General features: G+C 41.8%; 1 protein-coding gene across 7 annotated transcripts in view; it reads right to left on the bottom strand.

Annotated features, from left to right (window-relative positions):
• wdfy3 (WD repeat and FYVE domain containing 3) overlaps window positions 1–24,009 on the bottom strand; it is a 161,496-nt gene that overhangs the window by 62,834 nt on the left and 74,653 nt on the right. For 5 of the 7 annotated variants that reach the window (XM_036144345.1, XM_036144346.1, XM_036144342.1 and 2 more), the window contains 14 exons: window positions 23,459–23,696; window positions 18,736–18,836; window positions 14,519–14,737; window positions 13,545–13,729; window positions 9,412–9,643; window positions 9,135–9,295; window positions 7,240–7,351; window positions 6,961–7,151; window positions 5,998–6,150; window positions 5,817–5,890; window positions 5,565–5,726; window positions 3,906–4,000; window positions 3,684–3,804; window positions 2,051–2,268 (listed from right to left, as the gene is read on the bottom strand). In XM_036144345.1, coding sequence (XP_036000238.1) covers window positions 2,051–2,268; window positions 3,684–3,804; window positions 3,906–4,000; window positions 5,565–5,726; window positions 5,817–5,890; window positions 5,998–6,150; window positions 6,961–7,151; window positions 7,240–7,351; window positions 9,135–9,295; window positions 9,412–9,643; window positions 13,545–13,729; window positions 14,519–14,737; window positions 18,736–18,836; window positions 23,459–23,696 — 2,262 coding nt within the window. The remainder of the gene's footprint in view (window positions 1–2,050; window positions 2,269–3,683; window positions 3,805–3,905; window positions 4,001–5,564; window positions 5,727–5,816; window positions 5,891–5,997; window positions 6,151–6,960; window positions 7,152–7,239; window positions 7,352–9,134; window positions 9,296–9,411; window positions 9,644–13,544; window positions 13,730–14,518; window positions 14,738–18,735; window positions 18,837–23,458; window positions 23,697–24,009) is intronic. The other 2 variants (XM_036144341.1, XM_036144344.1) reach the window with 1 other exon arrangement.

Below are 24,009 nucleotides of genomic sequence, written 5' to 3' on the forward strand. Positions count from 1 at the left end.
CCATGTTACAACAGACAGGTTTACGCCACACGTTAAAGATGGCTGCCATGTTACAACAGACAGGTTTACGCCACACGTTAAAGATGGCTGCCATGTTACAACAGACAGGTTTACGCCACACGTTAAAGATGGCAGCCATGTTACAACAGACAGGTTTACGCCACACGTTAAAGATGGCTGCCATGTTACAACAGACAGGTTTATGCCACACGTTAAAGATGGCTGCCATGTTACAACAGACAGGTTTACGCCACACGTTAAAGATGGCTGCCATGTTACAACAGACAGGTTTACGCCACACGTTAAAGATGGCTGCCATGTTACAACAGACAGGTTTACGCCACACGTTAAAGATGGCTGCCATGTTACAACAGACAGGTTTACGCCACATGTTAAAGATGGCTGCCATGTTACAACAGACAGGTTTACGCCACACGTTAAAGATGGCTGCCATGTTACAACAGACAGGTTTACGCCACACGTTAAAGATGGCTGCCATGTTACAACAGACAGGTTTACGCCACACGTTAAAGACGGCAGCCATGTTACAACAGACAGGTTTACGCCACACGTTAAAGATGGCTGCCATGTTACAACAGACAGGTTTACGCCACACGTTAAAGATGGCTGCCATGTTACAACAGACAGGTTTACGCCACACGTTAAAGATGGCTGCCATGTTACAACAGACAGGTTTACGCCACACGTTAAAGATGGCTGCCATGTTACAACAGACAGGTTTACGCCACACGTTAAAGATGGCTGCCATGTTACAACAGACAGGTTTACGCCACATGTTAAAGATGGCTGCCATGTTACAACAGACAGGTTTACGCCACACGTTAAAGATGGGTGCCATGTTACAACAGACAGGTTTACGCCACACGTTAAAGATGGCTGCCATGTTACAACAGACAGGTTTACGCCACACGTTAAAGATGGCTGCCATGTTACAACAGACAGGTTTACACCACACGTTAAAGATGGCTGCCATGTTACAACAGACAGGTTTACGCCACACGTTAAAGATGGCAGCCATGTTACAACAGACAGGTTTACGCCACACGTTAAAGATGGCAGCCATGTTACAACAGACACGTTAAAGACGCCACACGTTAAAGATGGCTGCCATGTTACAACAGACAGGTTTACGCCACACGTTAAAGATGGCAGCCATGTTACAACAGACACGTTAAAGACGCCACACGTTAAAGATGGCTGCCATGTTACAACAGACAGGTTTACGCCACACGTTAAAGATGGCTGCCATGTTACAACAGACAGGTTTACGCCACACATTAAAGATGGCAGCCATGTTATAACAGACAGGTTTACGCCACACGTTAAAGACGGCTGCCATGTTACAACAGACAGGTTTACGCCACACGTTAAAGATGGCTGCCATGTTACAACAGACAGGTTTACGCCACACGTTAAAGATGGCTGCCATGTTACAACAGACAGGTTTACGCCACACGTTAAAGATGGCTGCCATGTTACAACAGACAGGTTTACGCCACACGTTAAAGATGGCTGCCATGTTACAACAGACAGGTTTACGCCACACGTTAAAGATGGCTGCCATGTTACAACAGACAGGTTTACGCCACACGTTAAAGACGGCTGCCATGTTACAACAGACAGGTTTACGCCACACGTTAAAGATGGCTGCCATGTTACAACAGACAGGTTTACGCCACACGTTAAAGACGGCTGCCATGTTACAACAGACAGGTTTACGCCACACGTTAAAGATGGCTGCCATGTTATAACAGACAGGTTTACGCCACACGTTAAAGATGGCTGCCATGTTACAACAGACAGGTTTACACCACACGTTAAAGATGGCTGCCATGTTACAACAGACAGGTTTACACCACACGTTAAAGATGGCAGCCATGTTACAACAGACAGGTTTACGCCACACGTTAACGACGGCACACCTCCCACTGTCACCCTCCATGCAACAAAGCCTCCCAGCTTCCACTAAACTAAGGCCTGGATCGGCGTGAACGTGTCGTGTGTGCGGTGGAACGGCGCGCTGTCTCACCCAGGACGGTGCCGATCTTATTGGTGAGGACGGAGTCGGTGTGGTCCAGCCAGCCGCCTCCACTCAGGCCCTCTCTGAAGCGGTTCAGGATGGGCTGGATGGACAGCAGCACCACCAGGATCCGCAGAGCCACCGTCACCGTGGTGGAGTGCAGGTGCTCCTCCATGAACATCAGCAGCCAGTCGAAGCCCAGCGTTCGCACCAGGTCCTCGCACGCCCTGCAGGAAGCAGGAGAGGCGCGTGAGCCGGCGGTCCGCAGCCACAGCAAACTTTGTGCTTTTTCACAAAGCCTGTGTCAGTAACTTTTTAGAGCTTTAAAAGCTGCATAAGACTGAAATTACACTGTCATAAACATGAATGAGTCTATGAATGTTTAGGACTGTTGTCATTAAGTGTCATTCAGTTAGGGCCAATAAAAAAAAGTTCAATAGAATAAAAGTTTTGCTTCCTAATGCATTCTAGCCATGTAGGTTAATATTGGAGTCATTACATCCTCTCAACCAATCAGAACGCAGACCCAGGAACCAAGCTCCGCCCCCTTCAGAGGGTTCAGAGAGCATGTGTTCTTTATTCTTTTTTAAAAACTTGCAGTTCTGATAAACAGTTGGTTGAATAAAGGGTTGAGTTTGAATTCAGTGTTTGTGTTCTTTATCTAAAAATATATACTTAAAATATATGTTTTGAATTTGTTGATAATTATTGATATCGATCAATATGATTTATATTTTGTCGATACGTTTTTTTTCTATATCGTCCAGCCCTACATTCAGTAAGCCATGACACTTTTAGTGCACAGTTGACATTGCTTAAAATGTGTGTTATATACGCCGCAAAAAGGGAATTTAAAAGTCATAAAGACATCTTAAACAATGTCAACTTTGTATTAAAAGTCTCCTAATTTACCAAATGACACTTAATAACAACATTCATAAAGACTCATTTATATTTATGACTAATCTCAGTTTTACGCACAACCCTTCAAATAAAGTGTTACCCAGTTTTCTAATTTGCCCGTCAGACACGTTCAATCTATGCAGATTTTACTTTATTTTTATTGGCTTTATATTAAATTCTTCCAATCACATAAAATATATTCCCATCCATCACAAGGTAAACAGTATGTAATCATCAGCATTCAGTGCGTAAATCTAAGTAGAATCTAGGGCTAATATAGAAAAAAGGCATAAATCGATAAAAATAGAAATCATATTGATCAAAATCGATTATTATCAACAAATTAAAAACATATATGTTAAGTGCAGCCCTGGCCATTTGATTGCTGTTGCTTAGCAACCTATTTTTTAGATAAAGACACACAAACACTGAATTCAAACTCAACCCTTTATTAAACCAACTTTTTACCAAAACTGCCCATTTTTATAAAAGAAATACGAACGCGTGCTCTCTGAACTCTGAAGGGGGCGGGGCTTGGTTCCTCGGTCTGCGTTGTGATTGGTTGGGAGGGTGTAATGATGTAATATTCTATTGAACTTTTTATTGACCTTGTTTTTTTTATCATCGATATATATTGTTATTGAATTATCGTCCAGCCTTAGTAGAATTCTTTTCCACAAGGTTTGTATGATTTGAGGCTTTCAACCGAAGCAGATTTAGGAGGAAAATGGCATCTTACTGGACGTTAACGGAGCACTTCTCTTTGGTGGTGAAAAGCAGCTTAAGCAGGTTGTCCAGAAGTCGATTCCTCAGCAGAATCAGGCTGGCTGACAGGAGGCCGCCAAAGTCGTCGTCGTTACCTGTAAGCACAGCCATAATCTCTACATGGTCTCCGTTTAATTAAATATTCTTCACCAGCGCGTCGCTGCAGGATCAGTGAAGCGATAAACTCGATCCTCACCTCCGTCGATCTTCTCCTCGTTGTTGATTTCCATGACAACAAACTTCTCACACACGGCAAACGTGGGAAGAGTCGAGGAGATGAACTGGCCGAACCTGCGAGGCAAAAAGAAAAACCTTTTATTTCTCATTCTGTCCTCCCGTCAGCTCACCTAATCTATTCAATGCACATACACAAAATCTAAATGTGATTTAAAATGCTCGATTTTTGTGGCATACAAACGGAGACAATGATAAATCATTTTGTTTCCCCCCAACTTTAGTGTGACGTATTTACGTATTTCCTGCACAAATCAGCTGCTAATCTGTTACAGGGAAATGTAAAGAAAACCAATAACCTGAAAGTAATATTTTATTGATATTTTATTTATCTTTAATTTAATTACAGCATTCAGCCTTCCTGAGGTGCTTGCCGTCAATTATAGTTAATCTGATTAACATTAAAAAAAATCTTGGATAACAAAACAACATTTTTCTCTCTTCTGCTTATTTAAAAAAAAGAATAAAGGGTATTATACCGTGTTTGTCGGACTATAAAGCGCACTTAAAATCCTTAAATTTTCTCAATAATTGATGGTGCGTCTTATATATGATCAATGTTGTGCTTACTGACTGATTTTATGTGGTACAATGCGCTCAAAAATCTGTTAAAATGTGTAAATACTTCAGTTAGCAATGAAGTCGCTCCGGTCAATGGATATCCGGAGCATTAATGTAATGTAATGACAGGACCCCTGAGCTGTCTACCAGACTGCCTGACTGTAACGTCTAAACTAGAAGTGCATTCATGTAAAGCAGCCTGGAGTACGCACTAGCAACAATAAACCTAGTAAGTTAATTCAATATAAAAGTTTATTTTGGCCTTGTGTTAGAAACAGCAGCACTCCCAGCAGAGACGGATAGAGAGCTGTGGACGTAGAGGAGTGATATTACACACTTGGGAAGAATATTTAATGCACCTTATGGTCCAAAAAATAGGGTTTTAGTCAGGAGGAAAAACTCCACAGAATCATTTACTACCTAATTTCTCCAAAGATCACAAAAAAAAAAAAAAAGGACAGAACAGAACAGAACCTGTTAAGAGAACGTTTAACACTGAAAAGCTGCAGGACTGTATGTAAAGTACTGGTTCTGCTCTACAGAAGACTTTAACCTGCTGTAGTGTCCGTGGGTCGGGGCTAAGCACTAGAACCTAAAGAGCGAATCCTTTCTTACCAGAGAAAACCTCCAGAAAACGCAGTGAAACATGGTGGAGGTAAAAATCACACACAGGAACTAAACAATTATTAAATCAGAGAAACTAAATTGTAGGCATGAGTCCAGAGATTGACATGAGATAAAACCCGCTGGGTTTCCTGATGAGGGCTGTGGACAACAGATGTTCTCAGAATCTGACCGATTTAAACAACTTTTGCAAGAAAGAAATAACAAACAACGCTGAAAGTGAACCAAAAGATGCTTCAGGAAATTATTATTTCAACTTTATTGCCTCATGTGATATCTTTTAAATTTACCCCTCCCACATTTTTCTTTTCTTTTTCCAGTTGAATTAAGCTGAACATGTGATGTATTCAGGTTCTGAAATGATTTATCCAGTGTGTTCTCCTACTGGACCACCCTGGTAACGGGTTATGGTTAGAACCGCGGCGTGTGCGCTCACCGCAGCAGGTCGTACGGGTTGGGGAAGCCCTGCAGCAGCAGGCTGAGCACGTTGCTGATGGCGGCCACGGTGGGCTGCGACAGAGACGTGTCCCGCAGCGTCAGCAGCAACCGGGGGATCAGCTGAAACTCACGCAGCAGTTTGGCATTCTTGGCCGCCTCGCTGGTTACACAAAAACACAGATCTGAGTTTATTCACTCATTTTCCCGCTTTACTACAACAGATTCCTCACATGCTCCGTTTGATTCTTGCCTGGATTCTGTCAGCAGTTCGTTGAAGTGCTCAAAGAGGGACAGGTGGAGCTCGTAGGGAGCGTGAAGCCAGACCTGCGGGGCAGAAAGACGAATGTCTCAGCGGTGACAACCTGACGTTTAGCAGAGCAGAACCGTCACGGTCCGGCAGGAAGGCGTGTCGGCGCTCTGCAGGTTCTCACCTCGAAGTCGCAGAGTAAGTCCTGGAAAGCTGCTGAGTTGGGAATGATGGAGGTCTCGTGTCCGCTGTCCACCGTTCCCACCAGAGAGAAGGTGAGGTGGAGGATGTGGCTGTTGAGCAGCGAGCGCTTCTTCTTCAGCAGCATGGCTAGCAGCTGAAAGGATTCACTTTATCAGTCAAGACGTCTCATTAATTAACCTTTATGGATGTCTTCATGTCATTATTTATTTGAACGTGTGTTTCCGCTGTTTGCAGGATTATAATCACAAATACTGTAATAGTGATCGCATCCAAGCCATCACAAGAAATAGAGAAATGGGATTTCACTTTAGAAAATATTGCATTTTTTTACATCACATTTAACAAAAATATAGACATTCCTTTCTTTTTCTACTTCTTTTAACCTTCTGAATACGTTCGTAGATATTTAAAAAGATTGGGACAACTAATTCATCCTGATTTCGCCCCAAACAGAACAGAACACACAGTTAAAAGTTCTGGAAGCGAAACAAAAACCTCTGAGAACTGGAAGACCACTAAGGTCTCCTAAACCTGGATTTAAAAAAAAAAACAGCGTGTGAAGCCTGGAGGTGCAAATGCACTGCAAAAAGGGATCAAAAAGCATATAAAATGTTCTTGAAACGAGTGCATTTGTCCTTGATTTGAGATGTTAAATAAGATTATCTGCCAATGGAATGACTATTTTGACCCCTAAAAGGAGATAATTAGACAATCTGCACTTAAAATCAGATGATAGAGATGAGCTGTTCCTGTTTTAAGTGCAGAAATTCATTCCTTTGACAGATCATTTAAACTTGCTGCTCAAATCAAGGACAAATACAGTCATTTCAGCAAATTTTATTTACTTAGTTCCCCATTTGCAGCGTGCAGCATAAATCTCTGTCTGGGAAGCGTTTACCCACAATGCATCTCTGCCCGCTCTCTTCGGTGTCATGTGACCCACCTGGTAGCCGTTGATGCGCTCCATCTCTTTACTGGCCAGAGGGTTGCTCTTCACAACACACACTAGAGCTTTAACAGCAGCATAAAGCCCCTCCACATCCGACGCCATGGCAACCAGGCCCAAGATGGCGGCGGCGCCTCCGACGTACTGCAGGTTGGTGGCGACGGGTTTGGGAACGAACGTACGGACACCTGAGAGGGTAAAAAGAGGAGTAAATGTGAACTTATTCATTCAGGGCTGCAGAAAGCTGGTCTCAGGAATTTATGTGCAGCCGTTTACCCAAATATCCGATAACGGCGGCTCCAACGGTACGCGCCGGCCCATTCAGGTGACCCGCGGCGTTATGAATCAGCTTGACCGGAGTCGCGTTTTCATGAGAGGACACAGCGAGCTGAAGAGAGAAAATGTGTCTGTTTGTTTTATTTTCTTCCTAATTACATAAAAACAGACTAATATATCCGCATGTTTGTGATTTCTTTGCGTCAAACATCATCTGCACTGCAAAAACTGAACTAAAAATATGTAAAATTTTCTTGAAACAAGTCTATTTGTCCTTGCTTTGAGCACGTAAATAGGATTATCTGCCAATGGAATGAGTATTTTGACCCCTAAAATAAGATAATTAGATATGCTGCACTTGAAATAAGATAATAGAGATAAGTTGTTCCTATTATAAGAGCAAAAATATTATTCCATTGGCTGATAGGCTTATTTACCTGCTCAAATCAAGGACAAATACACGCTAATTTTCAAAATTCTACTAACTTTTTGATCCTTTTTTGCAGTGTGCAGTCCTGTGTCTGCATCTGAATAGTATAAATAAAACCTAAAACATTCCCAAAAGCTGTAAATTTCAAAATGCCACCAAAGCATGACAACAACTCCCGTTGCTGTGATATTAAATTTGTTTTATCTAAGAATTGGGTTGTGCCATACGCTTTTCTTTTTCTTTTAACAGCTAGCTCAGTAAAAAAAATAAATTGTGAATTTTGCTGAAGCAAAACTGCAAACTCTGCATTTAGCTGGAAAATAACCAGACAGGTGGGAGAGAGAGATAAGGAATCCAGTCCAACTCGTCTAAAGCTCTTCTCATGGCGGGGGGGGGGGGGGGGGGGGGGGGGGGGGGGGGGGGGGGGGTCATGTACTCAAGTTAGGTCACGTTTGACTGCAGTAGTAAAGTTAAACCGAAAAGTACAGAAAAATCAAACCTTTCATTGTAATAAATGTATATAATTGACAAAAAATATATAACATGGTCATTGGTTTAACCAAAATCATTGTTTTGATCCATTTGACCTTCACTGCAAAAAGGGAACTAAAAATAAGCTAAACTTTCTTAAAATGTGTGTATTTGTCCTTGATTAGAGCAGGTAAATATGATTATCTGCCAATGGAATCAGATTTTGGCAATTAAAATAGGAACAACTCATCTCCATCATTTTATTTCAAGTGCAGCATATCTAATAATCTTATTTCAGGGGTTAGAATACTCATTCCATTGATAGATTATCGTATTAAGCAGCTCAAATCATTGACAAATACACTCATTTAATTGTTTTTAGTTCCCCTTTTGCAGTGTATTCTCAGCAATAAGAACAGGATTTGGGTCGCTCCCTGAAAACGGCCGCTGTATTTGGTCAAGTTTAATAAATTAATTAAAAGCACGTTGTGACGCCTCATAGGTGAAGTCGCTGTAAACATGAGGTCCTAATTACCGTATTATCTGGACCATAAGGCGCACTGTGAATTAACGTGTCTATGTGTGTCTTTGTCACACATAAGTGCGCCTTATAGTCCGAAAAATACGGTACTCTGAAATGAAAGAGAACGTAAAAAGTTTGGCTATTAAAACAAGAATATCTAACATTTTCAACTGAAATAAGATTTCTAATTAAAAAATAAAAATTCTTGGTCTCAGACACCAAATCATTCCTGAATTGCAGTTGGAGGGCCACAGAAAATCAGCCAGGGGCCACATGTGGCACTGAGGCATTACTTTATAAAATATTTCTCTTCTGCATAGAAGTCTGAACAAGACGAGAACATTTTACCTAAAGACAGACGGTGAAACGTGTCTTATTTGATATTTTCGTTCTAACTGCAGCCTGAACGCTGCTGTTTTCCTCTCCGTACCTGATGCAGGTGAGACATTAGCAGCAGATTTTCCCCCTCACCTGTTTGGCGATGGCTTTGCTGTCCAGCTTGTTGTAGACTTTCCTGATTTTAGCCACGGTGAGCGTGGACACCGAGAGGCCGTAGAGGCTGAAAGACACTTTCTCCTCCGGTACCAAGGCCACGGCAGTGCCGGGCGCCACCTCCGTCTTTGTGTCTTTACCTGTGAAAGATGGCCGACCGGCGATGGTGAACAGCAGGGAGACAAACCAACCGTTAGCGGGTAGAGATGGCAGAGTTAGGCTGAGACGTGATATCACAGGGGGGGGGGGCACTCACAGGGCAGGCAGACGGCCTGAAAGCTGCCCACATAGTTGGGTCCCAGTTCAAAGATGGCCGCCACGCTGGCAGCTGGTAGGACCTCCTCCAGGAAGTGGCTGGGCCCCAGGCGCCACACCAGGCTGGAGAGCTGCCGCTGGGCCGGCGGCGTGCCGATGTAGCCGTAGACGGTGCTCACCACCGGAGGGTTGGTGGAGCCGGAGCCGCCGGGGGTGGTGTGGATGTAGTGAAGCTGGAGGTGAGGCAGAGAAAAGGGATTTAAACCAGGAGGGACTCGTGTTCATAGTGGAGCCGTTTATTTTTTCTAGAGATGTTTCTAGACACCGGCTGCGGATCAGAAAAAGGTGGATTTTCAGTTTGGTCATCGTTTACCGGCGGCCAGCCACCAAAAACTCAAAAAAACATTTTCTTCCCCCAGCCAGTGAACACATCATGCATAGGTGGAACCACACAGTAAAAAAACAAAGCGTCACTTTAACACCTACAGAGTTGAATATTATTGTTTCAGATAACATTCGGTCCCACTACAAATTAGTGTCAACTTTACAGAGTTAATTTTGCTCATTTTAGTGTCAAAATCCACAATGAAATTAAATTATTTATCACTCTGTTTTGTTAACACCGTTAAGAGTAATACTGTTATTGTTGATGGAGTTAATTCTACCCCACATTTACTCAAAAAAGTACACTAGATTGTGTAAAATGATTTAACTTCTCTTTCTTTACAGTGTAGGGCGTGCTGCTAACAACACTCTTCAGTGTGGATGAAATTACTGAGAGAGAGAGGAGAGAGAGTGAACGTAAAACAGCCAAGTCTCTGTTTAAAGCTTCAAACCTCAGACATTTAATTTAACAGGTGATTATAGCTACTAATTAAAAAGAAAAACTTTTAGTAATGCCTGCCAAGTTAGTTATGCTGATGGTTTCCACAAGATGCTAACATTAACACCATAATATGTTGTTTTTGTTTAACCCCCAAGGCACTTTTGAACCCAAACATGTAGATCTTATGAACATTTATAAATTCTCAACATACTAGTAATTTAGATGGCTTAATCAGGCCTGTTTTTTTACTTTCAGCTTTAAAATGTCATGATCGCCTCCGTTGGATGGTGCTTATTACAGGAATATGTGGTTATACTATTTACCCTCAAGACCTACTGACCTACTGACTCCTTCTAGAACAACATATTTTTATTATACTGCAATCTTCACATACTATAATGACTTTGGTTACCAATAAATCTAAGCCTAAAACTTCAAAATAAAGGAAAAAAAATGAGGGTTTTTAGGTGCGTTACCTATGACAATAAAAAATATGGCTTTGGTCTGTTTGCAAAGAAACGACAAAATGTTTCGAATTTGGTTAAGAAATGTTTTTTTGTCTGTTAAAAGAATGGCATAAAATCATCTCAAAAATACAGTAAAAATAGAAAAAGAAAAGCTTTAGCTCCGGTTTGATCTGAAGTTGTTAAGAAGATCTCACTTTTAAGTGAATTTAAAATTACACACTGCATATTTATCACACGTTAATGAGGGCCGAAGGGTAAAAAGTGCAGCGAACTTTTAAAAGTGCCACAAGAGCTAAAAAAGTTAAATCATGTATTCGTAAAATAAATAATTTATTATCGCTCACAGCAGGAAGGCTAGAAGAAAATATTCAAAATGCTCTTCTTTTATCCTCTTGTCAGTCAAGAAAATATATATAATTGGCTAAAATTGACACCAGATGGTAAAAGCTTTTAATCAGCTTTCATTTCTATTTCAGTTTAGTGCACAATCTTTTCTTACAGGTTATTTTTGCCATATTTAGACATCTTTTTCTGTATAAGAGGCCTTCCAGATGGCAAAACATATGATTAAACTTTCCAGTTTAATAATAAAAATAAGGAAATCATGCATTGCAAATGCAGCAGCTGAATTTAACCAGACAGAGATCAGTGCAGATTAACAAACATCGACCACAGCCGGCGTGTTACCAGCAGTCTGAGCCTTAAAGATGCAGCAGGCGTTCGTTTCCTGTGAGCCAACCTCAGCAGGAAATGAAACCGCCGTTATCAGCGTAGCCGAGAGAAAACTGTGACTTGTGGTTTGGTGTTTGATCTCACGGGGGAATCTAAAGTCCCGCCGCCGCAGACCACATCCCAGTCTGCCGACACGGCTGCTGCTTTCAACATGTTAAAAGAGTCAGGCCCGGTTCTGAGTTAGATTCCCCTTAAAGCAGAACGAGGCTCACGCCCTAACAGGAGGACTTTGGTCCTGACTGCTGTGTTTATAAGTCATTTTTATAAATCATTAACCGGGTTTTAAAAATGTTAATAATAAAAATAAGGAAATCATGCATTGCAAATGCAGCAGCTGAGTTTAACCAGACAGAGATCGGTGCAGATTAACAAACATCGACCACAGCCGGCGATGTTTCAGTCGTCGTGTTTGAAAAACGCTCTGATGACGGAAGAAGGTACAATGTTGAGTTTTGTAAGCCTAATGGGTTCCAGTTTAATGCTGAAAGTCCAGATTGTTTCAGCCTACTGGTTCATTACAAATAACTCTTTCAACTTAATTTATCATAAAATTTTCCCTCCCACACCCCAAAGGGATCGGATAAATTAAAGGCATAAAGAGCCCAGCTTACGTTACAATCACTTTACTATTATTGCCTCTTTTCTCACTATTATCTCAGAATATCTAAATGCTAGTTTCTGTAAATGAAGCCTCAAATCATCATTGCACAAAAGCTCCTTATTACCTAATTATCTGTTATCTGTTACTCATGAAGGACAACTAGAAGGGACAGAAACCAAAGCCCTCAGACTCTGATACAAATTTTTTAATCTTTCTAGGTTTTTTTTTATCTTTTGAATGCTATAATGAGAAAAAAATAATTAAATACTGTAACCCTTGTTCAGTGCCTGTTTGTTTGTCCTTTATGTGTATTTTTATCTGGAGTGGCCAAAAAGAAATTTCACCACGGTGACAATAAATAATCTTTGAATCGTTTGAAATCCATCCATCAATCTTATTTTTCAGCCTTCTTTCTAGAAAAAAAATGAAATCATCGCTCTAAATGAATCCACATGCAGGCAACTGTTGCTATAAAAAAAAAAAAAAAAAAAAAGTTGCAAAGTTCTGGATCAAAAAGAAGCTTAAAAAGAGGTTTGGCTGCAGACAAGAAGGTTTCAGGACGTCAGACATGTTATCTCCTCCTGAGGCCTGTGCTGCCGCCAGGGCAGAGCTTCATAAACGCTGGCAGCATGTGGGTGTGAGTGCATCTGCACATACACACTGCAAAAAGGGGAACTAAATATAAGTAAAACCTTCTTGAAATTAGTGCATTTGTCCTTGAGTTGAGCGGGTGAATAAGATTATTTGCCAATGGAACGGGTATTTTGTCCCCTAAAATAAGAAAATGAAATATACTGCACTTGAAATAATATATTCCATTGGCAAAAAATCTTATTTATTGAATTGAATTGAATTGAATTTACCTGCTCATAGGTACAAATACACTAATTTCAAGAAGACTTTACTTACTTTTTAGCAATGCAATGAGGCGAAAAGCTTTTGAAATTAGCCTTGTGGGGTAGTAGTAGCAGTACTGCAATATTAAATCAAAATGAGAATATCCATGCGCTACATACAGCTAACATATAAAAAAAAGATTAATCAGCCTATTTTGAAAAAAAATTAGATTTTTGTCCTAGCAGACAATAACAACCAGAAGAAAAAAAAAAAACATATTTTCAAACTAGAAAACATTTTCAACACTGCAAAAACTGAACTAAAAATAAGTAATATTTTCTTAAAATGAGTGTATTTGTCCTTGATTTGAGCAGGTAAATAAGATGATCTGCCAATGGAATAAGACTTTTGCACTTAAAATAGGAACAATTCATCTCCAGCATCTTATTTCAAGTGCAGTAGATCTAATTATCTTATTTTAGGGGTTAAAATACTAATTCCATTGACAGATAATCTTATTTACCTGCTCAAATCAAGGACAAAAACACAAATTTTAAGAACATTTTACTTATTTTTAGATTCATTTTTGCAGTGAAGACAGCGTAGGAAAGCAGGGCGAAACGTGGCAGCATAGCGCCGCCCCGCCCCGCCCCGCCCGGCGGGACCGTTACCTTGACGGTGCTGATGAGCTGGCCGTCCAGGTACAGCGTGGCCATGCTGTTTTTCAGCATGCCTTTGCTCATGACCAGCACCAGGTGGTGCCACTGGCCCTCGGCGATCAGCTCGCCGCAGCGGAAGCGGGCGCAGCAGGGCAGGATCTCGTAGAAGGAGGCTTCCTCGCTCGACTCATCCGCTGCTTGGAGGGGGGGGGCAGAGAGATGCAGGAAGGAGCCCCAGTGAGTCAGAGAGAAACTGTACAACTGATCCAGTCCAGCAGAACATTTTTACATCTTTCTACACTGCTCAAAAGGGAACTAAAAGTGAGTCAAATGTTCTTGAAATTAGTGTATTTCTCCTTGATTTGAGCAGGTTAATAAGAATATTTGCCAATGGAGTGAGTATTTTTACCCTGAAAATAAGATAAATAGATATCATGCACTTTAAATAAGATGATGGAGATGAATTGTTCCTATTTTAAGTGCAAAAATCTTATTCTATTGGCAAATAATCCTATTAACCTGCTCAAACCGGGGAAAGATGCACTCGTTTCAAGAAAATATTAGTTACTTTTTAGTTTTTCCTCATTTCCCAGGATAGGGACGGCACATAACCAGATTTTATACACTGCAAAAACGGACCTAAAAATAAGTAAAATTTTCTTAAAGTTAATGTATTTGTCCTTGATTTGAGCAGGTAAATAAGATTATCTGTCAATGGAATGAGTATTTTGACCCCTAAAATAAGATAATTAGACATACTGCACTTGAAATAAGATGATGGAGATGAGTTGTTCCTATTTTAAGTGCAAAAATCTTATTCCATTGGCAAATCATCTAATTTTCCTACTAAAATCAAGGACAAATACACTCATTTTAAGACCATTTTACTTATTTTTCCGCTTTTGCAGTGTGTTCAGCAGCACCAACAATGCTTGTGTGTGAATACGTGTGAATATGATGCAGGTATGAACTCCTGCTGCTCTCACAGTATGTCTGCAGCAGCTCCTCCTTGGTGGAGACGGTGAGCGAGCGGTCTTTGGCGGACAGAACCACGGCCAGGCAGACGTAGTGCTGCTCCGAGGAGGTGGCGCGCCGCACCACGGTCAGCAGCCGCACCTGGTGGCCCTGCGGCGCCGCGCTGAACCGCTCCACGCAGAACCAGGTGGAGTAGCTGAGGCCGGAGGGAGGGGGGAACATGCGCTCACCTGGAGGAGAACAGACGGCTCAGAAACCAGCAGACGCACCTCTGACGATGCTCTCACACAGCTGCTGCTGCGGGTTAACGTGTTAAATGTAAGCGGAGCGCAGCTAAAACCTCGTGGCCTCTCCACAATCATTATCAAGTTATTTCCTTCTGGATAATTTTCACCTAAACTAGCGCACTCTCACAAACTCCCACAGGTGCTGCGTCCCAGGTATTAAATGTTCACTTATATACAGAAAGGCTATAATTTATTTATTTATTTTCTTTTACTTTCTTTTTTTAGGTATCACATTACACATGTCAGCTTAAATAATAATACATATGATTTAGCAATGGTATTAAGGTGTTACTCGATTGTATCTGTTGCTTTATGTCTGTTGGTTGTGCTGTTCTTTTTGTGTCTCTTTCCAGGTGATGGAGCAGACAGAGGATGTTTTATCATTCTCTTCCTTTTATCTATTCTTTCTTTCACCTCTTCTCTTTCTTTTTTTTCTCATCTTGTTCTTCCTTTACTCTCCTACTTTCCCATTGTAGGGTCCATATAATTTGTAATTCTTCCTGCAGGATTCACAATAAAGCTATTTACAAGCACAAATCAGGCGGAGCATTATGGCGAAAGCTGTTTGCTCCACTTGTGAAAGCAAAATCTGTCGAGCTCTATTTGGCATTAAGATATCAATTCTTATTGCCACATTGCTAGACAGGACACTGGGGGGGAAAAAATAAATAAATAAAACCTCGTGGCCTAGCTTCCTGTCACGGCTCTGGAGGAGGGCCAGAACTGAGCCACGCCACACAGGGACTCATGAGGCTAAATTAAATTTCCTGCAGCCATCGGCGCCAAAGAGATGAGATAAAACACGTTTACGGTTCTTGATAAGTTGGAATGATTAATGGAGGAATCCTCAAAATAAAAGCGTCTGGTTGTCATAGACCAGCGATTTAACCCTCCATCCGGTCTGTTTCCGCTCATTTCCCTCATATGACGCGTGCCTGGGTGACTGCCGTCTTTCCTGAAGGGAAGCTGCTTCTTTTTTTTTTTTTGGATCATCATCAAACCGGTGCTTTGAGCTACGTCAAGGTCCAAATCTAACATTAATATTTAAAATAATGGGCTTTTAGTCACCATAAATGTACACAAGTCATCTTAAATCTTAAAGCTTTATTTCTTTTTTTCTCGATCCACAGTATATATGTGGACGCACAGTATATTCCTCATGCACCTTTTCCTCCTTTTGGCTCCTTCCTTTGATTATTGAGCCGATGTGACACATGAATTTCTCCACTGTGAGATCAATAAAATCTATCTTATATTTTCTTTATTTTCTAGACCTAAATGGTGTAAAAATATCATCTTATCTCATTCATTTAAATTCAATCATTTATCGGTGCTGTTTGTGACTGGAACTATTGGACTATTAGAGAACAATATGCTGGTAATAAGGTTAAAAACACAATCTGTGGACATGCTCCATCGTTGGGTTGCGTACTGAAAAGTCTCCCTTTAATCACCGATAAACTTTTTTCTGTTACGCGGCTCCCGTGAGTTAGGATGTAACCTATTTGGACCCGAGTGGGAAAAATTAATTAGAACGCCTCCAGAAATCCGAATTCAAGCAGAACCTGCAGTGATCCGAGTAGAAATATTTTCCAACCGGCTGCAACTTTTTCACAAAGTCAGCATTATTAAAGAAGCCGTTGTTCATTATCACAAATCCTTTCATCTAAACACTACATCTCCCTAAATTAATAGTTACCTATTAGTATAAAAAAAGCATCGGTGTCACAAACAGGACCGTTGAGTCAGATTGTTAACATTTATGAACAACATCCACGTCTCAGCTCAGCTAAACCAGACGTAGCGCTCTTTGCTTGAAGGAAAATGTTTATTTTGTGCATAGAAATCAAGGCAGATATTAAAACGGAGATGTTAACAGCAAAAAGGGGATATTTTTCTGAGGCCACTTGTAGATGAGGTCATCCCCAGACAAGTAGGGAAGGAGAGAGGATTGGAGAAATGAGTTGAGAAGGAAGGAAATGAGGACAAAGAGGAGAGACGGACTCAGAGCAGCCAAAAAAAAAAAAACTGGACGGCAAGATAAGAAATGAAAAGGACACTAAGAGAGAAAATTTGAGTGACAGAGGAACACGAGGGAGGAAAAGAGCAAAGTCTATAAATAGAGCTGGAGGACAAGGGGAGAGCAGCGGCGGGTGGACGAGACGCAGAGCGTCTCTCTGCGCTTCATAAATATTAAACGAGAAATCCATCCATAACGTCACAGAGAATATTCATCAGTCAGGCAACAAAATGAACATTAGCTGCTCGTCTACTTCTCAGATCTGACGGCTCAGGCTTTCCCTGGTTGAATGGACCAGATTATGACCACAGGAAACAGGAATGTAAAAAAAACAAAAAAAAAAACGTGTGACTGTATCAGATAACGACATCCTTAGCGCCTGAAACTAGTTAGGATCAAAGTCAGAAGGTTTAAATGTGGAAACATGTCGCAGACGTGATAAACAACCGATAAAAGCAACGCGTGAGCGGGATTTATGGCTGAAAACACGTTGAAGCATAATTCTGTTTTTTTATTTTTACAGTAAAAAAAACAACTCAGAATTTTTAAAAGTTCCAGACGCAGCTTCTAACAACTTCCCCTTATTTGCTGTACCGAGACGCTAGCGCTAGCTGACATTAATATTGGGAAGAAGAAGAAGAAACTGCTGACTAATGCAAGGACCAGACACAGGAAATGCTGACTCACTGTGGTTGCTATAGTGATTCCCGCCTTTCTGTGAAAGTGGGCGGGGCTTCCCACAGCACTATTTTCAGAGAGGAGGACCGAAGCCTTTATTATTAAATTTTTTTTTTTAACCATAAGTGGGAAAACCTCCATTCGGCCACAGACGCACGTTTCTCTGGGGGCAGCTTCATCACTTAATTAGATTATTACAGGAGTGAATTAAAGAGTTTAGGAGTGAGCAACCCGCATTACGGAGGGGTTATACCAAAATAATAAAACATAATCCCTCAATTAGAGGGTGACAGCTGGCAAAATGGCTGCTTTTTAATGTATACACTGCAAAAACGGAGCTGAAAATAAGTCAGATTTTTTTTAAATGAATGTATTTGTCCTTGATTAGAGCAGGTAAATAAGATTATCTGCCAATGGAATGAGTATTTTGACCCCTAAAATAAGATAATTAGACATACTGCACTTGAAATAAGATGATGGAGATGAGTTGTTTTAAGTGCAGAAATTTTATTCCATTGGCAAATCATCTTATTTTCCTCCTCAAATTAAGGACAAATATGCTAAATTCAAGAAGACTCCAAGACTTATTTTTAGTTTCGTTTTTGCAGTGTATACACACTGTACATTAGGGATGATTATGGTTTATGGGTCATCTATTGTCTGTGCAGCGTCTACTGATAAAAGCGCACGTTTTGTTGCATCTTCTGAAGGTTTTTATTTTTGTTTCTCTCAGAAACTGTCAGAAGTGGGGAAGTGAAAGTCGAGATGGAAGAAGAAGAAGCAGAAAAGTGCTGAATGTGAAGTACGGTGCATTAATGCTTGTCCAGTTCAGGAAGCGCTGTATGAAATGTTCAAGGCTTCGTTTTTAGTTTCTCACGTAACCCTGCTTTAAAACTTCAGCCCTGACCTTTTGTCTTCATGAGGACCTTCATTCATTAACGGCCTCTCACAAACTAAAAGTTCAGACCAGACGTTCACATTCACTACATACAAAGACAACAGCTTCAGCGTCAGCCATGAAATCTGAATAATCTTCTCCCATTTTAATCTGACCGGAAAAACATCAAAGATGCATTTAAATCAAAGCAAAAAGCCCAATTATTATTGGAATCGGAACAACAAACACATTTCTGGAGCTCGGTTTTACATGGCGGATCAGTCAGCGAACAGAAAAATGGGAGAAACCTGCAGCATAAATGACGTCTTCGTAGATTTAGAGCCTTATTAGAGTAACCAAACGCACCTGTTCCCATCCCGCTGAGCACCGCTCCGTCGCTGACCCCGGAAGCGTTGGTGTTGTTGGTGGGAGCGTTGTGGGGCGCCAGACTGGGCAGAAACAAGCACCTGCAGAGGGATCCCAAAGGAAAGATTAATGACCCGTCAGGTCATTAACGAACGATGTCAGCTTAAACGTCCGTTACTGTCAACATGCTGCTGCAAGACAAACCTGCAGAGAAACCTAAAAACACAAGAACCATGTGAAACGCAAAAGCTTTGAACTGCGATAAAGAGAGCTGAAAAAAAAAAGATTATTTATGACTGAAGAGTAGAGCTGGGGTGAAAGAGCATTTCCAGGGTAAACCTTTAAAAGAAAACCGCGTTTACTCTGCTTGGCCTGGAGGTGAAGGTTGATGCATAATAATCTTTCCAATTCCAGGAATAAGGAAGGTGACGAGCTCTGCAGCCCAAAGAAACAGCGAAACGTTTTCTCCTCGCTCATCATCCTGAACCAGAACCGAACACGCTGGCGCTCCGGGAAATATCTGTGGCTTTATGGGATTTGTATTTTCTCCAAATGGGTTTTGAAGCAGCTTGGTCTAATTTAAGCAGAAACAGAACAAACCGGAGGCAAAGGGAACTCAAGGACAGCCTTGATTGGCTGCTTCTGACAGTAAATTGTCTGCATAACTACAGAGAAATAAAACCAAGGCATGACAATAGACTCCGCATGTCCAAACAGGAGGAATGAATCCATTCCAGATCCACGATCGTTTCAACATCAAAGCTTTACAGCTGCTCAGTAAGCGCCGCCGAACATCTGGGAGACATTTTATGTAAATCACATAAACAAATAAATCAGAGCAGACGTGTAAGCACAGAAAATAAGCTTTTGTGTCGTTCTCACTTCATACGGCCCTCCCTTATGAAAACTTCAGGATAATCTGACTCCTGGAAAAGGAGAGAATAATCTGCTGTGTTTGAACCAGAGGAAAACAAGCCGTCTTCATCCCTACTTCTGTCAGCCAACAAAGGAAAACAGAGAACAACAAAAAGGCAAATCACGGACAAGATGACACTAAATGAATAAAATTAGCACGAGAATCGAGCTGCAGCAAGAAAAACTACATAAAAAGTGACAATCGTCCCAATTTTAGCTTTAGCCATCAGCACAACAGATTCTGGAAATACTCAGTTAAAAACTTTAAAACCCAGATAGTAAATAAAAAAGGAAGGAAGGAAGGAAGGAAGGAAGGAAGGAAGGAAGGAAGGAAGGAAGGGATGAAGGAAGGAATGGAGGAAGGGATGAAGGAAGGAATGGAGGAAGGAAGGAAGGAAGGAAGGAAGGAAGGAAGGAAGGAAGGAAGGAAGGAAGGAAGGAAGGAAGGAAGGAAGGAAGGAAGAGAGGGAAGAAGGATGGAAGGGAGGGAGGGAGTGTTGGACGGAGGGATGGAAGGAGGGATGAAGGAAGGAAGGAAAGTAGGAAGGGAGGGAAGGAGGAAGGAAGAGAGGAAGGAAGGAAGGAAGAGAGGGAGGGAGGAATGAAAAAAGAAAGTATAAAGGAGGGAAGAGAGGGAGCAAACGAGGGAGGGAGGATGAAGGAATGAATGAAGAAAGGGGGAAGGAAAGGAGGGATGAAGGAAGGACTGCATTGTAATCAGCCTCACTGATGTTTTCTCTTGTTTTCCGTCTAGGACCAGAAGGTCAGGGGTCAAGGGTCAGGGGTCAGGCTGCAGAGCCTGAATCGTTTCTTCTTCCAGGACGTTTCCCAAGGACACGCGTGGCGCTCCGCTGATGTTTAAAGACACTAATGAGCGCTCCTCCCTGCTGCTTCACAGCAGCTCCAGGCGCCCTGAGATCACGCAGGAAAAGAAGAAGAAGAAGAAAACCTTCAAAAAGAAAGTCTTCCTCCCTCCACCTTCGTCTCTCCCCGCTGATAGCATCTTCCTCGCCCCTCGTGAGACGCCCGGCTGGATGAGCGTGCGTCCATGTGTGGCACTGAGCGCGTGCGTGGCTTTTTGGGAACGTGCGCGTCAGCCAAGGGAGCGCATGTGATTCCTAGCAGCGGCAGGAACATCAATATTTCATGCTGACAGATGGGAGCGCGAGGAGGAGGAGGAGGTGGGGGGTGGGAATGTGGGGGGGGTTTCCTCCTGTGTCTCCACCGAGCTGAAAGTGGGCCACCGCCTTGATGCCGCGGCGTCTCTTCGCCGTGTTTTCAGCAGAAACTCCACGTTCTATTTTCAGGTTACTGCGACGAGTTAAAAGAAAGGAAGCAGCCGCGCTGAGGAAGGCGGATCGCTGCGTGTGATCGCTGCAGGGTTTCAGGAAAAAAAACAACCAAACGCTCCTGTTTGATCTGGATTATCTGAAGGAGCGTTGACACAAAAACTAATTAACTGCATGAACGTGACAAGGCGTTTTTTTTTTAATGAAGTCTGCTGCACGGCGTTAAATCAAACCACACAAACATTTACAGCTAAAGCAAAGTGAGTTTTATGCAAATGAGCGTCGATCTTACTGCTCTGCTGCAACTTTAATATTTTACTCAATATTTAAAAGATGCTTACCTTCTATTAGGAGCACAAGTCCAGCATTTCTTTAGAATGTGCAATTTAAAAAAAAAGTTGAATCTTTGACCTTCATCTGTGCAGCAAATGAATGTCTGTTCTTTAAAAAAAAAGGTTATTTTAATTACTTTAAGGTGGACATATGCAAAATCCACATTTTTGGCCTTTAAATACACTTTATTGCGTACTTGGAGTACACCTGGGACTAAATTTATGAGGAATTCAGACCACCTTATATAGACCACAACTAAATGCTTTAAATGTGAAAAGGAACACGTTAAAAATAATATGTCCCCTTTAAATTGTATTTTAACCAGTTTTTATTTGCATTTGAAAAGAAAGAAAAAAGAAAAATTTAAAGGATGAAATATCCTCGGAAACGTCTTCACCAGCACCCCCAACTCAATTTCAACCAATCAGAGCTAAGGCTCTTAATTAGCGGCATTTAATGCTGTGCCAGTGCAGAGTTTATGTTTGCCTGAAATTTGTCTTCCAGCGAGTGTCTTATATTTTTAAAATCCAAATGAGAAACCTTTACATAGTTTTTTTTTTAGAGGGGCCAGGAATTAAAAATGAGAATTTACGGACAGAAGCACTAAGTTGCTTCGTGAGAAAATCCATCAACAAAAAGAAGTAGATTAACATAAAAATCAACAAAATAATTAGTCTCCAGTCTCCGTTAGCACTTTCTCACAGATTCAGTGTAATGAGCGGATTTGTCAGGTGTGTCGGCACAAATGTGGCAGCAGACCGCCAAGGTCAAACTCCATTACGGCCATTAGCATTCACTGTGCAGCAAACACACACACACACACGCACACACACACACACACACACACACAGCTAACCATGGCGGTGTGTGTGGGGAGGATGAGGTGTGTGTGTGTGGGGGGGGGGGGGGGGGGGGTGTCTGTCAGCAGCAACAGCACGGGAGCAAAAGGGAGCCGGCACGACATAAAAGGCGGAAAATAAGCCTATTTGTATGCGGAACTCGACGACTGGCAGGAAATAACGGCCTCCTGCTGAGACAGTTGCAGGTGCTGTGAAGAGGTAAAAAAATAAATAAATCATGTTTCACTGCTGGGAGAAATAACGCGGCACCCTTAGGTGTGTCAATCAGCGGAGAGGAAAACGGACTTATTCAGAGATTCACAGGAAGAACCAACGAGATCTGAGAAGAACGTCCAGTATTTCCAACTGTAATCAAACAGATGGGAAACGGAACCTGCTATGGTGACATGTTTGCATCACACTGTTAAAATGTGGTAATTTTAATTCTAAGGATTCATTTAGGGGGACTCCACATTAAATATTAGCTCGGTTTTATCCATAAATCACAGAGGAAGCATCACTTCCTGTTTAATGTCTTTAAAATTAACCTGAAACTGGACAAAATACATTAACATTTATTCTAAATCATGGTAAAATGTGTGTGTTTTTTTTTTATTAACTGCATAGATGTTTTCCACATTTTATCAGGTTACTATAACAATGAACGCATTTTTAATGGATTTTTTGTGGTCTTAATTTACAAGCTTTGCACATCTAGAGACTGAAATATTTCAAGCGAATGTCACCTTTTAAGACTTGACACAAATCCAGATTTGTCCAAGTCCAGATTTAGGTCTGGACTTTGACTAGGCCCTTCAAACAGAGACATAGGCTGTAATCTAAAGCCTTCAGCTGTAGCTCTGGTTTCAGGTTTTTGCTCTGCTGGAAGGTGAACCTCCACTCCGGTCCGCAGTCTTTGCTGCCTCTAACAGGTTTTCCTCCAGGATTATCTTGTATTTAGCTCCCTTCATCCTCACATCACCTGCGACCAGATTTCATGTCGTTTTGCATGCAGGCCAGCCAGATGGTTACACTTTGGCCTCGTGTCACTCGAGGCTCCCTCATGGCTTGTGGCCCTTCTCAGGGCTGATTTTCAGCAAAGACGTTCTACTCACCGCTCTTCCATAAAGGATTTTAAGAGGCCTTTACCTTATATATTACAATTAAGCACCAATTTATGCTGGTGTAAAACATAAAGTTGACAAAAAATGAGGCGACAGAAATCTGTAACATCAGAACTCCAATTTAGCATCAAAGCAGTTTGTATGGCTCCAAAGACATAAAAAAAAACTGATATTATTGCTTTGTTAGAAAATCATAAAACTGTCAAAGATCATGCAGACTAACCCAAAGCCCTCCAGAGAGGTGTCGAACTCCACAAAGGCAGGAGTGACGGCTGATCCATGCAGCCTGATGTCGTGGGGGGTGGTCATGGACACCAGGCACTTGACCCGGGTGAGCGGCACGGTGCTGTCCTCGGCGGAGCGCACCAGGCTGCGGCTGATGCGGTACTGGCCGTTGTCCTCCGCCGGGGTGGTGAAGACGCTGTCGGGGCCGAAGCCCTCCATGGACATGGTCATGCTGTCTGCAAAGCCGGACAGAACGGGTCAAATTCACGCCGTACAGCCAGTTGGTGTAGATCAGGGGGTTGTAAGGAATTCACTCAGAGATTGCATCCAGTGTCACTAAGATAAAAACAACCTGAGAAGTAGCTCTGACACGTGTTAACTTTCATTCAAACATAAATATCCGTCTTGCCTCTACTGACCCTAATTCAAGGTGGAGTCATGGAGCCACTTCTCCAGTCACCATATAGATCACATTATCATCTGCAAACATCCTAATCCTGAACGCTTCTTTAGAACCTCTTCTTTCAAAATGTCCATCACACTCGCAAA

The sequence above is a fragment of the Fundulus heteroclitus genome, chromosome 12 (assembly GCF_011125445.2).
Source record: "Fundulus heteroclitus isolate FHET01 chromosome 12, MU-UCD_Fhet_4.1, whole genome shotgun sequence".
Taxonomy (NCBI): Eukaryota; Metazoa; Chordata; class Actinopteri; order Cyprinodontiformes; family Fundulidae; genus Fundulus; species Fundulus heteroclitus.